The 14,891-nt window shown below is 52.9% G+C and overlaps 7 protein-coding genes across 7 annotated transcripts; 3 read left to right on the forward strand and 4 right to left on the reverse strand.

Moving 5' to 3' along the window:
• Nucleotides 1–103: 103 nt before the first annotated feature.
• On the forward strand, nucleotides 104–1,302 carry COCCADRAFT_33090 (uncharacterized protein; the record flags this gene model as incomplete). Its single annotated transcript, XM_007709765.1, has 2 exons — nucleotides 104–1,004; nucleotides 1,211–1,302. The coding sequence occupies 2 exons, from the start codon at nucleotides 104–106 to the stop codon at nucleotides 1,300–1,302; spliced, it is 993 nt and encodes a 330-aa protein (XP_007707955.1).
• A 2,450-nt stretch (nucleotides 1,303–3,752) lies between these two features.
• Nucleotides 3,753–4,295, forward strand: COCCADRAFT_22749 (uncharacterized protein; the record flags this gene model as incomplete). The annotated part of the gene is made up of 1 exon (XM_007709746.1): nucleotides 3,753–4,295. The coding sequence occupies one exon, from the start codon at nucleotides 3,753–3,755 to the stop codon at nucleotides 4,293–4,295; it is 543 nt and encodes a 180-aa protein (XP_007707936.1).
• Nucleotides 4,296–5,683: 1,388 nt separating this feature from the next.
• On the forward strand, nucleotides 5,684–6,969 carry COCCADRAFT_84897 (uncharacterized protein; the record flags this gene model as incomplete). Its single annotated transcript, XM_007709807.1, has 3 exons — nucleotides 5,684–6,503; nucleotides 6,558–6,830; nucleotides 6,884–6,969. 3 exons carry the CDS (start codon nucleotides 5,684–5,686, stop codon nucleotides 6,967–6,969), a joined length of 1,179 nt encoding a protein of 392 aa, XP_007707997.1.
• A 3,425-nt stretch (nucleotides 6,970–10,394) lies between these two features.
• On the reverse strand, nucleotides 10,395–10,583 carry COCCADRAFT_84854 (uncharacterized protein; the record flags this gene model as incomplete). The annotated part of the gene is made up of 1 exon (XM_007709808.1): nucleotides 10,395–10,583. A coding segment is annotated over one exon (189 nt), but the record flags the coding sequence as incomplete, so codon positions are not given.
• Nucleotides 10,584–11,083: 500 nt separating this feature from the next.
• Nucleotides 11,084–11,266, reverse strand: COCCADRAFT_84853 (uncharacterized protein; the record flags this gene model as incomplete). Its single annotated transcript, XM_007709809.1, has 1 exon — nucleotides 11,084–11,266. A coding segment is annotated over one exon (183 nt), but the record flags the coding sequence as incomplete, so codon positions are not given.
• A 365-nt stretch (nucleotides 11,267–11,631) lies between these two features.
• Nucleotides 11,632–12,477, reverse strand: COCCADRAFT_84865 (uncharacterized protein; the record flags this gene model as incomplete). Its single annotated transcript, XM_007709810.1, has 1 exon — nucleotides 11,632–12,477. One exon carries the CDS (start codon nucleotides 12,475–12,477, stop codon nucleotides 11,632–11,634), a length of 846 nt encoding a protein of 281 aa, XP_007708000.1.
• A 954-nt stretch (nucleotides 12,478–13,431) lies between these two features.
• Nucleotides 13,432–14,677, reverse strand: COCCADRAFT_33094 (uncharacterized protein; the record flags this gene model as incomplete). Its single annotated transcript, XM_007709766.1, has 2 exons — nucleotides 13,432–14,392; nucleotides 14,445–14,677. 2 exons carry the CDS (start codon nucleotides 14,675–14,677, stop codon nucleotides 13,432–13,434), a joined length of 1,194 nt encoding a protein of 397 aa, XP_007707956.1.
• Nucleotides 14,678–14,891: the final 214 nt, after the last annotated feature.

The raw sequence follows: 14,891 nt of genomic DNA on the forward strand, positions 1-14,891 counted from the left end.
TCGCCCGTCTTGGCGTTTTTGCACGCGGTTCGGTCGACGTTCAACCACTGGCAGTTTTTTCTAACAAGAGTACCGCGGTGCGTGCGCATACGCCAGACACGCAATGGCAAGCAGAGAGCTTTCACGGAGCATGTGGAGGGCATTCGACGTCCTAGGAAGCCGTCCGCTACCCCAATGCCAGCGGGCGATTCGACCAGCTCAACGGAGCCTCCACCCTCAGATACGGCGATGCATCTCGACAACAGCTGTAAGGCACGCAGAGGTTACAGAAGACGAGCTACGGGAACCATTCAAGGCAGCGCCTGAATTCGACTTTGAAGGAATCAAGGGCAGTGGCGAAGAAGGAGAAAAGAAAAATATATTACGGACGCTGCGTGTTGTCCCTGCATCGCCATCATACTTCAGCGCGAAGCCCACATTCACCGATGACTTTCTCTCACTATCTGCTCTCCTTCGCAAGGTCGCTACTCTTCCTATTATACCACCTGCAGAGGCCCCAAAGGTGGCGTGGAAGACAATTGAGCAATATCGCATCATGACCAACGAGCCAGTAAAAACGGCGCGATATCATAGGATGCTGCAGATTCTGAGGAGGTTGAACTGCATTCACCCCTCGCTCATGCCAGAGGAGGTTCTACAGGCTATGCAGCGGTACAAAAAGCCAGTCCAGCCTGGAGATATCAAGCCGAAGCCTGGTGTCATTGACGAGCTTGGACGTGCCAAAGGCGTAGGGCGGAGGAAGACATCGTCTGCAGTTGCATGGCTTGTGGAGGGTGAAGGTGAGGTACTGGTCAATGGCAAATCCCTCTCTCAATTCTTTGGACGGCTACATCATCGAGAGAGCGCGGTGTGGGCGCTCAAGGCTACCCAGCGCCTGGACAAGTACAATGTGTTTGCACTAGTACAAGGTGGCGGTCTGACTGGCCAGGCGGAGGCAATGACTCTTGCAGTAGCAAAATCATTGTTGGTCCATGAGCCCGCATTGAAGCCAGCACTTCGAAGAGGTAAGTTGTTCTTTCTTTTCCTGGTCAAAGCCCAAGTGTCTTCATGGCGGCCATGCTTTTCCAGTGGCTCTACGGATATGGCCAATGCAGACACTGTGCCTGGCGCACGGTTGTGGTTATGCCCTACAGTCTCGAAAGAAGCCCCTGAACACGTCCCGTTTGTTGTCTATGCGCTTTTCAAACATGATGGCTGATTGCTTTTCTAGCTGGTACCATAACACGCGACCCAAGGAAGGTGGAGAGGAAGAAGCCTGGTCATGTCAAAGCACGCAAGATGCCTACCTGGGTCAAGCGATGAAGAATATATCTTGCACACACCATCTCTGTGTCACTGGGTGCGGGCTTGGTAGCATTGTCGAATATATCAGTCTCGAGCACGGCCACGTGTGATGGTCGCATTTTTTTTCAATGCATGGGTAGCGACGATGGCCAAGAATTACGTGTATCCTTTCCCACTGTGCGCATTGACGATACTGTTTGTTAAACGCGTTGGGCTCGATGGAAAATATAATGGCTTCAACGGCGTCGCGTACAAGTCAGACTAGTATGTCTGGAGGTGTAACGAATAGGGCATAAGCAAGAGCAAGCGCTTTTGTGGCTAATGCGCCGTTTATCTCGTCACGGTACACCTGCCGGGCCATCCCTCCTTTCCCGCTCAGTAAACTTTTTGAGTGTTGGGGTTGTAACGCTTTGGGGTTTGACGTGTGGTTAATCCCGAACTTAATGCCTCGTTTTACTTACAGACGGAGTATCAGCTTGTGCAGGCATGTGGGATGAACCCTGTCAACGTGGTAGTGGCTGCATGTTATTGGCCTGTCGGTCCGTCCCTGACAGTCTTTGACAACCGTCTTTTCAGCTATAATCCTTGGGTGGGACTACATTGTCGCATAGATGGGCAACGTTACTGTAAGCACACGGCTTTGTTGATGACAAGGGCGGCGCAAACGTCGGGTTCGCGTCCCTGAGACAGTGATCGACTTTGAAAAATAAAATGAAGGATTGACCAAAAAAAGAGAGCGCCCTATGAGGGCGAAGCACATAAGCAGGGCAGTGTTGGCGAGAAGTCACTCTATTGCCGGTGGTATTTATAAACAGCGCAACGGTGTAGTGTTTTGGTAAGTTGATGCGAGATGGTAACGTTGCTGACTCGTCTGTTTTGAACTCAGCAGCAGGGCGACCAATCAGGCAGTGTCTCAAACGGCGGTGCCAAGCATGCGCCTGCATGGACGTCTCGGTTGGTCCGGAACGTATGTACTTACGTACGTACTTGGTAGGCGGAAGATGAGGAGTGAGAAGGTGGTGATGGCGGATGGTAAGATGTGCATTCCGAGATGAACACTGGGATGTAGAAGGGGGTGGGGGACAGGCTGGTGGTTGACGGCGGGGGCTTCCTGGTCAGCGGTTTGGCCGCCGCTAGGGGAGCGCGTATGGAAGAAAGATGTAATAAGTATGTAGGTATGTAAGCAGAGAGGTAAATAATGGCGGACTTGTCAATTGCGCATTGTCTTGGTGATAGGTAGCGGTGACATGAATCAGGTGGCGGAAGGGGGGCGGGGGTGCTGTATTTGGAAGGGGAGCAAAAAGGTTCTCGAAGCATGTTCAAGGGCTGTAGTGCTTTGCCATGTTAGGACGAGCATTGGTGTAGGTTGAGGCGGCAGCTGGGGCCACTTGATGATCGCCAGCCGTACCGAAATGACGCACTCGCATGGCCTGTGAGGACAGGCAAGGCGTCAATTGGACCACTTTGGTTTCGGTAGGCGACACCGGAGCTGCAGAGGCATGGTGTGCACTGCAGGCCTGCTTGTAAGTACAAGGCCACTGGCGGCTGACGGGGCTCACGTGGAGGGAGATTGAGGATGCTAGACAATGTACCGTGACCTGCTAGGCACCGTGCGCAGAGGCGTGTGGCGCGACAAGCGGTGGATTCCTGGTGTCATTTGCAGGGCGAGGCGGGCTTTTTTAGCTCCAAATAAACGGTGCAGCTTACTTATTATTAGTGCTAGTGTGGGCAGCTCTGCCGGGCTGGGAACACGACGGAGAGTTCGCGGCAACAGCCACTGAGGTAACTCGGCAGCATAGTCCGAAATGGCGCTAGGCAGGCTCGGGGCCAGGCCCAGGCGTTGGAGGTTAAGATTTGAGGAGGATGGCGCGTACATATGCAGCGCAAGAGGGAGGGGGGACAGGGCGGAGAGGGAGAGGGAGGAACATGTTTCGACGGGGCGCAGGTGGTTGACGAGGGCAGGACAGGATCGACGAGTGAGGCTAGGGCGCAGACGACTGACTGGGACTGGGACTTGGACTTGGGACGACGAGCATCACAAGACAGGATCGACCACAGGCGAGCACATCCCTGCGCCTCGGCGGGAACTTGCAGCATGGCAGAGATGAGAGGTTGGCGGATCGAGAGTCGAGTCCGAGATAGCCCCTAAACCTTCTGTCACCCTCACTCTCTCTCTGATGCGCCCGCGCCCGCGCCCTCGCTCCAGCAGCAGTCGAGCACGCAGAATATGCTGCTGCTAATACGGCCATGCACGCCGTCATGACGACATGCTTGAGGCCGGCAAAGTTCGATGTTTGTTTGATGATTTGGCAGCAGTCGGCGGGCATGCAGGCGTGCTTCAGCAGGCGAGAGAGCTCCATGCTCGCATGCTCCATGCTCTTCTGGACGTATGAAACAAGAGCGCGACGGGGCTCGGAAAAGCGCTGTTGGAGGTTAGCGGTCGCTCCCACGGCGCGCACGGCGGGCAAATGCTGCGCGGGCAAATACTACTGTGCGGCGCGTTGTCACTGTTGCGCGCCAAGCCCAGCCTGGTGAAGGGGAAAAGTTGCTCGACATGCAAGCCTGCGACATTTGGCCGCCGTGGGCCCGCCCGACGGGTTGGCGTCTTCTGGCTCGCCATGCTGCCGACGGGGGAGCAGCAGCAGCAGACCAGACGGCATCAAGACAACTGCTATTACTGCTGCTGGCGGCCCTGGGCTCGTGCAGACGTCGCCCAGCGGTGCAGCGCAGCCAGAAACACAACAATGCCCTGCAGCATGGCTGCACAGGCGCCTGCAGATCCACCATGGGCGATCCGTAACTATGGCGGACAGGGTATTTGCAGCCCCACCCTGACCAGATCGGAAATCGGATACTTCGCATGCACATGGTCGCTGACACTGCCAGCCCACCGCCCACACATGTCTGCTACTCGTCAGCACGCCCTCGCCCTCGTCCGGCCTGCAGCAGCCACACCCACTGCTCAGGCACCCACCATTGTTTTGCCCTCTAGTTTCAACACCCTGGACTGAGCCCATCGACAGCCTGCGCCGGCGTGGCTTGGGCAACTCTTCCTTTTGGCCCTCACCCGCCCTAATGCCCTCCCAATGTAGCCCTAGTCCTCTTGCACCATCCCAATCCCCTCCCGTCAATCTCCCTCCCCAACCAGGTCGACAACTCTCTCTGTCTGTGTGTGAGTGCGTGCGTGCGTGCTACAGCCAGAGACTAGCATCGCCGACCAAAACAACACTCCCACTCCCACTCCTACTCCCACACACACACCCCTCCCACCCTCCTCCCCACCCACTACGCCCTCGCAAGGACCTCTTCCGGTAGCCACTCTAGGGCTCCCGTGAACCTGCCTCAAGCTTCTGCCCGTCGACGTGACGCTCCACGCCCGCACGGGCGCCAGTGATCCTCGACTCTCTCTCCCCCTCCTCTCTTCTAATAAAGCCCGTCCGGTCTGTCTCTGCCCGCACCGCCCTGGTGCTCTTCTCGACTGTAAACTGTCCGTCTGTCGCACTTCCAGTCTGGCCTCGGACCGACGGCTTCGTTCGTCCCTCTGCATGTACTCCTTCTTGCCCAGTGCGCGCCCCCCAAGACACTACCCACGCTGAACAACGTCAGTGTGCGTTTAGGCCGTTAAGCTACCGCAACGCAGACGTTTAATTGTTTGAGACGATCTCCTTGGACCCGCTGCTGCGAAGTCCGACTCGTTGGAACACTCATCGCATTGCAAGGACTACCCTCCAAACTTCTCACGCATAAGCCTCGCCTCACCACCAGCCCGCTTGAGACAGGGTCCTCCACGCTCGACTCCACCGGACAATTTCGCTGTCGGCTACGGGCTAAGTCTCTAGTCGGTCCACTCGACGCACATATTTTCTCCAGCATTTCCACTTCGGGTCCAGTCCCTGGAGCATTGCATTTGCCCTCATCCTCGTCCCACTCCCCCCATAGCGAGGATATCCTGGTTATCGCCGAGGCTCTTGCGCGAGCCTCCTCAGCTGCATCATTGGGCTCCATTGGCCCAGTAGTCGACGTGTCAAGGCCGTGTTTATATCCATACCATCTGGTCCTTCAACCCATCTGGTCTACCAATTTTGGACGTCGTACATTTACCAACATCTGACCCGCATCCTCCCTCCTCTCTCTCTTTCCGGTCCATTCGCACGCGCACACTTTCCTAAACGACGCGCCTCTTTTCCTCTGACTTGCGCACTCGTCCTCCTCTGTCACTGTCACCATCACCTGCGCCTCGTCCCCCCCGCCTCGTCCCCACTTGTTGCGCCCATCATCTTCGTCTAATCTTGTTCAAGCCTGCAAGCTGGCCAATTACGCGACGCCGCCAGTCTCGCCCTCGGCGTACCGGGCTCTCGAATCGCCCTTCGGTCTGCAAATGAAAGGCGGGCTGGTTGGGATGGACAATGACCGCCGGCCACGGCATACTCCCTCAGGTTACGCAAGCCAGCAAGGCACGCTCCTTCCACCACAGGCCTCCTATCCAGTGGTAAGCGCACCCGATCGCTTCAGGCAGCCGCCTCTGACAGCGCCTGCCCCGCCTACCTGCCTCCCCTCTTCCGGATCCCGCGCCAGTCCTCAGGGTTACGGTTACGCTTACGGTGAAAGCGCACAGTTTGGCTCATCAGTCCAGCCCTCCAACGTGTCATATAGTGCCCAAGACTATGGCACCGACCAGCAACAGCAAGCCCAGCGTACTCCCCAACAATACTCGCCCTATGGCCAGAACATCATGTACGGCGCCCAGGCCTCCGCCACGGGCTCGTCGCAGTATGAGCCTGTGGAACAATACCAGCAAAATAGGGACTCGGCTATACAGGTCCTCAGCACCGGCTTTGGCGTTGCACAACAGCAATACTATGAAGGCGGGCCCACGAGCGCACCTGCTGCTACCATTGCCTCTCAGAGCGTCCCCTCACAGTATCCCTCTCTCGCGTATACAGCATCCCAAACACAGGTCGGACGAGAAGCCCTTGCTCCTGCTTACTCTGCTGCCGGCATGACGGACCCCAACCAAGCAACCTCGCAACCGGGCTATCCGCAGGCAAACTATAGCGAGTCGCAATCTGCCAGCGGCAACGACTACGACGACTTTTACAGGACGTATCAGAGTGAGCTCAAGAAGACATTTGAGCATGTGCGTGACAGCCGCCTCAGTGAGGCCGGCATCATGCTGTTTAGAATGTCGGACTGGCTTTTGCACTTTGCCGAGACTTTGGGTAAGTTCCTCCACCTGTGGGGCCGATTAGAGCGAGCAGCTGAATTGACTGTAGCAGGCCTTGTGCGCGACGATGAAACCTACTACCAACAGCGCTTGCAGCTGTGGGAAGAGTTTAACACGTGCTGGCTCTCGACCCTCCAGAAGCAAAAGGCCATGACTCAGGAAATGATCAACACAGGCCAGCGCCCGCAGGCCCCAAAATCGCTTATTGACTATGACTTTCTGGAGAAGATGGGTACGCAGCTCGTCAAGAACTGTGATAGTATGGAGAAGCACGGTCTGGTCGACTACCAGATGGGTGTATGGGAGGAGGAGATTGTAGCAAGTGAGTACAAGTGCCATTGTTGATCATGGCGCCTGTTGCTAACCTTTGCGCAGTGTTGACATCTTGCATGGACCTCCTTGAGGAAGTCGGTGCAGGCCCTTCAGCACAACGACCCACATCTACAGCACGCCGGCGATGATAGCAGCAAAGCTCTGGTAACGACAATATTGTTGGCGGCTTGCTATTGTGCGGCATCCGCCGACCGTTTCCAGCAGTGCGTTGGCGCACATGCCGCCAGTAACACCCCCCCCCCCCTCTCCAACTCGCACTGAGCGCGCGACCTTTGATCACAATACGCAAATGACGTGGCCTGCTTTTTTCTTACCTGTACATATACCGGTCATGGCGCAGTCCATGGGATTGTTTTTCTTTTCACAAAGTCTATAAAAGGCAATGGGCATGAGGTGTTCAGGGCAGAAGGCGGTCTGCATCCATTTTCCTTTGGTCAAAAATAGCGCCATGTGCGGCCATGTTTTTTGTAGCGTTTCTCTCTCTCTATTTTCTTGACTTTGTGTCAGACATTACTGCATTTTCTTTTGTTGCCAGGTCTTTTTGGCTTTTTCACTATTTTTTTGGGTCGTGCATTTTTGGGGAAAGCGGGGGGAGTCAGGGTACGAACGCAATTGTAACGCACGGTTCATGTTGACGACATGTGTTGGATGCACAGATGTTTTGGAACATGGTTGCTTTTGGGCTGGCATCGTAATGCTGGGTACGCATGGTCCGGCGCAGGCGCTGGAAGGTCTTGATAGGGAACGCGACGACGCATGGGTTGATGAGGTGGACGAAGTGAAGCGCCGGAGTGACGAGTCCATGTGGATCCCACCGGACCGCGCTTACCTGAAAACAAGATGCAGCAAAGGGACGGTCAAGGATTTGGAATAGTCGGACGCCGCCAGACAAATCCTGTTCTGGACGTTGGGCGACAATAGACTCCTCTATCTTGGGCCTGAGAGATGCTAGCGCAGCAAACGACACCTCGTCACGACGAACCCAAAGGGCGATGTACTGCCAACGACGTGGTTGGGCACCAACTGTACTTTAGATTTGCTTTGGTAATACTTAGAACGATACAGCTACATTGCAAGCCTGCCTGCTGTGAGTGCAAGTCAAAGTTGTGAGGCTTCCGAAGGATGCAATCATGTGGGGACGATCAAGTTGTAGTGCCATGTGCATGTGTGTAGTAGTAAAATGGCATCAGCCCATTTTTTTGCCACTCTCCTCTTCTGGGGTTGCATTGGTGCGCTCCGCGGGGTTACCAAAGCCAACCCGCCATGCAGACTGGATTGCAGCCTTGTGTATTGACAGGTGCAGCCAGCGTGATCGTCTATCTATGCCCTACACCACGACAGGATCGTGTTCAGTCTGTGCTGCGACTTGGCGACACGGCACGGTCACGACTCGGGCTTGGAGTAGGAGTTGGCAGTGAGCCACATGAACAGAAAGCCGGATCGACAAGCGCCACAATCATGATGAGAAGAAGAAGAAGAAGAAGAAGAAGAAGAAGAAGAAGCAGCTGTCGTTGTTCGCATAAGACGGTCGAGGTCCGGCCCCTTGCAGCACATCCCCAAGGCCCATGTTGGATGCTATTGGACCCGGCCGGCGATCATACAAGATCGGATCATGGGCGCAGTATCGCCAATAGCTTGCTGGGACCACCGCGGCGTCCAGTACCTGTGTCGGTTCCACCACTAATGTCCACCCGGAAGAATCCTTCGTGTCGAATCCACGTAGGTACGGGCCTTGGTGAAGCACACCCGTGGCTGTGACTGTCGGCACTCATCCGGTCATACTTCTGCCCTGCCCCGCTTCCTTCAATACTCTAACCCTGGCAACTCCAATGCTCCAGGGCCCCTCAGATCTGCCATGTACCAGGGCCCCGTCAGCCTCGTATTGTGGGCTGAAGTCATGACTTGCTCTCTTTGATTGCCGGCATCCTTCCTCATGCAGCAGCCCGGTCGCCGCCACCAATCGATTGCAGACCCTGTTGGCAGGAGACGATCGGCTCGTCTCCTCCGTCCTGGGTGCTCATCCCCTCAGCCCTCAATTGCGCACCAGTCCCGACAGGACAGCGGACAGATGGATGGGAAATGACACCCCTACACCGCGATACAAGAGGCTAGCGTCATTTCCACATTCCATCTCTCTCCACCAAGCAACTCGGTTCGCCTGAACTCCAGCTCCTCCAGAATAGATCAACGCCGGGGAACATCCAAGCTCCTGTGTGTACGGCCCGCCCGGCGATTGGCTCGGCACACGTCTGCTCAAACTGCTACCTTGCCCACTGACGTGATAGGACGGACGCCCACCATGAACTGTGGGCCCTTGCACAATCTCAGCCCGACATGTCACTGCGACTACCCATTCACAGCTACCACGTCACACCGAACCAGGATATCGGTATCCAGTCGGCAGTCTTGCTTTACGCTGCGAGAACGATGCGAGAACGCCCGTAGCCTCGTCTAAATTACATGGTTCTACCTTTTGGTGTATGCCTCATTTTTGTCGCCACACAAGTACTCCAACGCAACGTGCTAGATTACCGTTGGCTGGAAAATACCGCGAGCATTTCAAGTAGCTTGCAGTATTGTACACATTGTGCCATCGACGCGTAACCAAGGATGGCTTAGATATCAGCACGCATTGCACGCGTAAGCGGTGTAGTGGCTGGCACATGAGCGCGGCAGCCATCAGCCAGCCCCACACGCAGCTGATATGGTACCCGGTACTTCAAAGAAGAGCACATCTGTAGCACAAGCCCATGTCATATACCTGTTTTTCCAATTACGTTATGAAATGGATATACTCTACTCCACATCTTCCGTAATTCGCCCATCAAAACCGCTTACCGATCGCGAACTGCGCTATCATTGAAACCTTAACCTTCTAACCGAGCCTTGTTTTTCGTTCCTTGGTCTTCCAGGGGCGGCTCAGAACTTTCATCACAAGCTTCTGCTAAAGAACAAGAAAATAAATATAGTAACAAAGCGGATATCGAGCGGGAAGGTAGCCCTTGCAATAGTGATCACCGAAGCTTCAACAAAGTCTTTTCTTGAAAGAGCATTACACACTGGGCCTCACAGCCACAAGGAGGCTATCTCAAAATGGTATGAAAACGAAAGAAAGTGACGAATCAAAGTATCTTGCTCAGTCCCTTGGAATACTTTCTTAGCTTCTTGCGCGACGTTTCTTGAAAAGGCTCGATACCAAACAAAGAGAGAAAAAGACAACGTATCCCCAGCATTGATGTCCTTTTCATTCCAGAAAGAACAACGTCTTGCGAAACCGTCTCTCTATCAAGAGTTTCGCACGTCGCAAGCACAGTCACGATGCTTCGAAGTTAAGCTTAGTCAAAAATACACCGGCGCTAGAGCTGCACCGGACTAGTACTAGGCTAATTCTAATCCACGTGCTGAATCATAAGCTCTTCTATCCGGAACCATGACAGCATTCGAGTAATCCGTCGTAATTCCGTTCATACTGCTTCCTTCCATACCCAGTTATCAACCTTCCTAAAGCAATACGACGAGGCAAGACATATCCGTATGCTGGAATTTTCAATCACTAAGGAGGTGTGCATGAGCATACTGGCGCAGCATCGCTATGAAAGGACTCGCGCCCGTTTGATGGCATGTAACAGCTGCTCACATGGCGGAATTGCTGTGACGATATCCCCACTAGTTTAACACTCTCGACCACGAAGCAAACCAGGCAGTGTTTCACCACTACAAGTTCCGGGTTTCCCGCACTCCCAAAGAAGGACTTAGATAGGACAATAGGTTTCGACAATACCGCTAGTTATATCCTTTTCGATTTACAGAACTATAATCTCACTAAGCACATACATGTGTATGAAAGTAAAAAAAAAAAATCAAATTCATTGCATGTCGCGAGACAAACTCCAACATGCACATCTAATCTTTTTTTTCCAATCATCGTTCCTTGAGAAATGCTCATAGCACAGCACAATATACCACAATGCATCAACCCCCCTCCCTCCCCCAAAACTCCCAACTACCACTAAGAGATATACTCAAAGAAAACTCTACATCGTGTGTGCTTCATTGCCCAGTTTTCGACTCGAAAAAAAAGAAGGAGAAGAAGAAGAAGAAGAAGAAGAAGAAGAGGAACATCCAAGTCATTATCTCATCTTGACGCATGACATCTCCTGACCAGAAGATATACATAGTCTCGCTTGCTCCTCTGAATTTGCTTTCTCCACCGCCCCCCGCCCCCCACATCTATTCATTTTTCTATATATACACAGCAGTTTCCCGAAGTTTTCCCATAAGCTTAGCACCGTCCCATTTTGCAAAATGCAACAAAAAAAAGGAAATTCGGTGAGAATGGGACAGAGAGAAAGGGAGACGTATAATAGCTTGCATATCCCGGTCTGTGGTAGGCCTAGAAGGATACCTAGTCCCCAATCTAGGCAAAAAAAAACCCCCCCGTTGGTTCCAAAATGCAGTGTGCCGAGCCAAGTGCCGATGGCCGTTGGCGGGGACGTCGGACGGGCGGACACGTGCAGCACATGATGTTCTTTTTTTTCAGCTTTGTAGTGAGAATCTTGGGACCGAAAGCGGGTTTCAATAGCGGGTCTGGGTCCAACGGGCGGTGAGCATATGCACGATAGGCGCGTAATCGAGGAGGGGGGCGTGTAAACACATGCTCTCGGTGTATATGCATCATGTGTGGATTCGCATAGCGAGTGTGATGCGTGAGTCTCTCGTTACGTGGGTGAAGGTGAAGAAGAAGAAGAAGAAGAAGAAGAAGAAGAAGAATTTCAATGGGGCCTTTCTTTTCATTTCCTCACGTCGTTAACAATCGACTCCTTGACGTACCAGACATGCCGTCCGCTTCCGACAAGTCTCCCTTCAACCCTCGGAAGGTTGTTCTCCCCCACATCCCTCTTTTGCTCCACCACCTTGTCCGTCCACTCGAGCCACGCTTTGTCTTTCAAGCACGCGCCCCAAGCTAGACTTTTGCTCGTAAATAGACCAATGCAAAACGCTGCGTTGGGGCTTTCATGAAGTGCCAGGTAGACAGTGACCTCGCTTCTCTTCGGCATGTTAAGGTCCTGGTGGCTGTCAAATCGCGGGACTGGTTGGCTGAGCGGATGCGGGATATCAAGGCGCATGTGCTGTCCATCTTTCTTGGGTGTTTCGCCCGGCACAGCGGCAGTCACGCCGGTGGATTGCAGCGAGTGCGAAACAATTTTGATGCGGCCGGTTGGACTCAGGTATTCTGAGCCATCTAACAACCCCTCTCTTGAAAATGAGTACGCGCCGTGCTGGAATGCACCTGCCGTGACTGTATCGATGCTTGAAAATACTCCGAGGAACTGGCATGGCTGTGTATTGTACGGGTACGGATCGTATTCCAGGACAAAGAGTTTGGGCAAGGGCTGCACCAGGCTCATCATTGACTGCGGCCTGCTTTTCTGAAGCCGACTGCGCGGCCTGTCCTGTCTTTGATGCAGTGACTGTACCGTCGGCGGCTTATGCAGTTTCCCATACTTTTGCTTTCGCTCCGTGACCGCATCGCTCATTGATCGTCTCCGCTTCCCCTTTGTCTCAGCTCTTTCTTCGTATTTGCTGCGCACATAATTGCAAATCGCCCCCAATTCCCGGAATTCAAAGTGGCCCATTGTTCAGAGGACGGCGGGCGCAACCCGCAAAGTTGGAAGTGAGTGAGTGCCCGGGTCAGCCGGTTTTCGGCAAAAGCGAATGTTGTGGTTTGATAGGGGTGCTGATAAGACAAGGGGGGGGCAATACGACCACGACGACAGGTAACGACAGAGAGAGCGACGACGGACGTGGTAGAGAACTGCTAGAAGCGAGCGAAACTTTAGGTCATGTATCCATTTGGGCCAATTCGATTGATGCGACGGCACGTTTCACAGTGCGACAGTTGTCGCAGGCATGCATATGGGGGTTGCGTTGGCAAGGTAATCATCATTGGTACTTGGTACGTCATTAGGGGCCGACACAGCCACCCGGCTAGCCACTTGCAGACATTTTAACAGACCTCCTTACTCCGGTCCCAGACTCCATCTCCTGGTACCAAATCCTATGGACCCCATTCTGGCCATGCGAAGGATTCCGGCAGTTGATCCAACCGGACTCGGCATGACGGTCGGGAGGTTCGGACATGTACTTGTATATTGTACTATACACAGCTCTTAGGAAAAGTGGCGACGAGCGGTGCACGCAGATACGTGCTACGCGCGTCTTTGCTTTTTTTCATTGATTTCTCAACACGGACACAAAATGGTTCTTTTCTTCTTGTTACCTGCACGTCTTACACACAGGCCTTGTGTGTCTCAACATATTCCCCAATTGAGCCTACCACACCTGTGCAGGCACACCTCTCCAGAACCAGCATAAGAGCCAGATAATCATGGTGGGTTGGATCATCACCGTCTTTTCATGTGTGTAGTATTGTATATTTTTATTCTTGAGACATATGCTAGATGGTACCAGACTGGTGTAAAGCGAACGTAATTCTTGAACAATCGTTACGTGGTGAGATCTAGTGCAGCAGTTGCTCATTATTGCATGCATTTCCTCTTAGCTTCTGCGTTAGCTCTAGAAACCCCCTTTTACTGCCATGCAATCTTGGCCCACTCCTCCACATCTGCCCAAAGCACCTCTGGCCTCTCCAATGCTGCAAAGTGTCCACCCTTCTCGTGTGCCCTGAAGAAAACAACCTTCGCTGTTTTCTCTGCCCAAGCTTGTGGAATCGGCGAAATCTCATACGGAAACCAGCTGTAACCTGTGGGCTTATCGACATACAAGGTCTTCCTATTGTCTCTGTATGTGTAGATGGATGTTGGATAACAGCCAGTCAACCAGTATAGTGTGATATCCGCTAGGATGGTATTGAGAGACGGTCTTGTCGAAGGGTCGGTCCACGCGAGGAACTTCTCTCCAATCCAAGCTAGTTGAGCAATAGGTGAACTGGATAATACCAGGCCGATAGTAGAGGGTTTCGTCTCATGTTCCCTGGCATACGCGTGTCCTACAGCTATGAATGCGTCGCCTCTCTCGATACCCACTTTCTCCGCACTAGTAATCACGTCGCTTGGCGAAGAGTAGTCCTTGATATCCTTAGTGAGCATGAAGTTGAGGTGCATGCCCTTGCATTCAGGGTACATTGCAGCAATTTGCCGCGAGAATATACTGCCAATGTCGCCGCCCTGTACGAGATAGCCTGATTTGCCGAATCCCAGTGAGAGCATGAGCTTATGCATGATGCGCGAAGTATCGATGGCTTTCCAATCCTTGTTTACCGGTGGATCGGAAGAAAGAGCAAAACCGGGGAGAGAGGGCACAATGATGTGATATGGCAGAGTGTCTTGCGTATACTTTCCGCGCAACAGGTCCATCATTGGTACAAACTCGAGGAAAGAACCGGGCCACCCGTGAAAGAAGGCAATGGGAATAGTATCAGGCTTGGTGGAGAAGAGAGCGACAAAGTGAATGTCGTACTTGTTGCCATCATCATCGTTGATGGTGGTTTTGAAGTTAGGGAAAGAATTGATAATGTTTTCCTCTTTGCGCCTGGGAAAGTTAAGTTATAAGCGCAACCTGGGCATCCGACAAAAAGACATACCAGTCAAATGTCTCGAGCCATTCCTTCTTCGCATCGACTATCCACTTTCGACTTATCCCAAACCTGCCATGTCCACCTTCATCCTGCTTGTTCTCATACGTCTCTTTTGCAATTGGACTAAGTTTGAGCAAAGTCTTGAAATCTTGCAGCTTCTCTTCCTCAACATGCAGTTCAAACGGTGTTGTTTGTTGAGCATCGTTAGGTACAATGCCGAAAGGCTTAGGTGTTGTCATTGTTTCTGTGAGTACTAGGTGTTGTCACAAGCTATTTCAATAAACTTTAAGGAATTTGGTTTAACTGAAGAAAGTGTGTTTGGAGAGTCTTTATGTTTGTGATGAGGTTGTGTATGTAATCAACTGGGCTTACAAATGCCCCTCTTCCGTATTCGGCAAACACGGAAAATCGATGCAACCACATACGTAAGTAGCTACTGTACCCTAACTCAAT

The sequence above is a fragment of the Bipolaris zeicola genome (genome assembly GCF_000523435.1).
Source record: "Bipolaris zeicola 26-R-13 unplaced genomic scaffold scaffold_11, whole genome shotgun sequence".
Taxonomy (NCBI): Eukaryota; Fungi; Ascomycota; class Dothideomycetes; order Pleosporales; family Pleosporaceae; genus Bipolaris; species Bipolaris zeicola.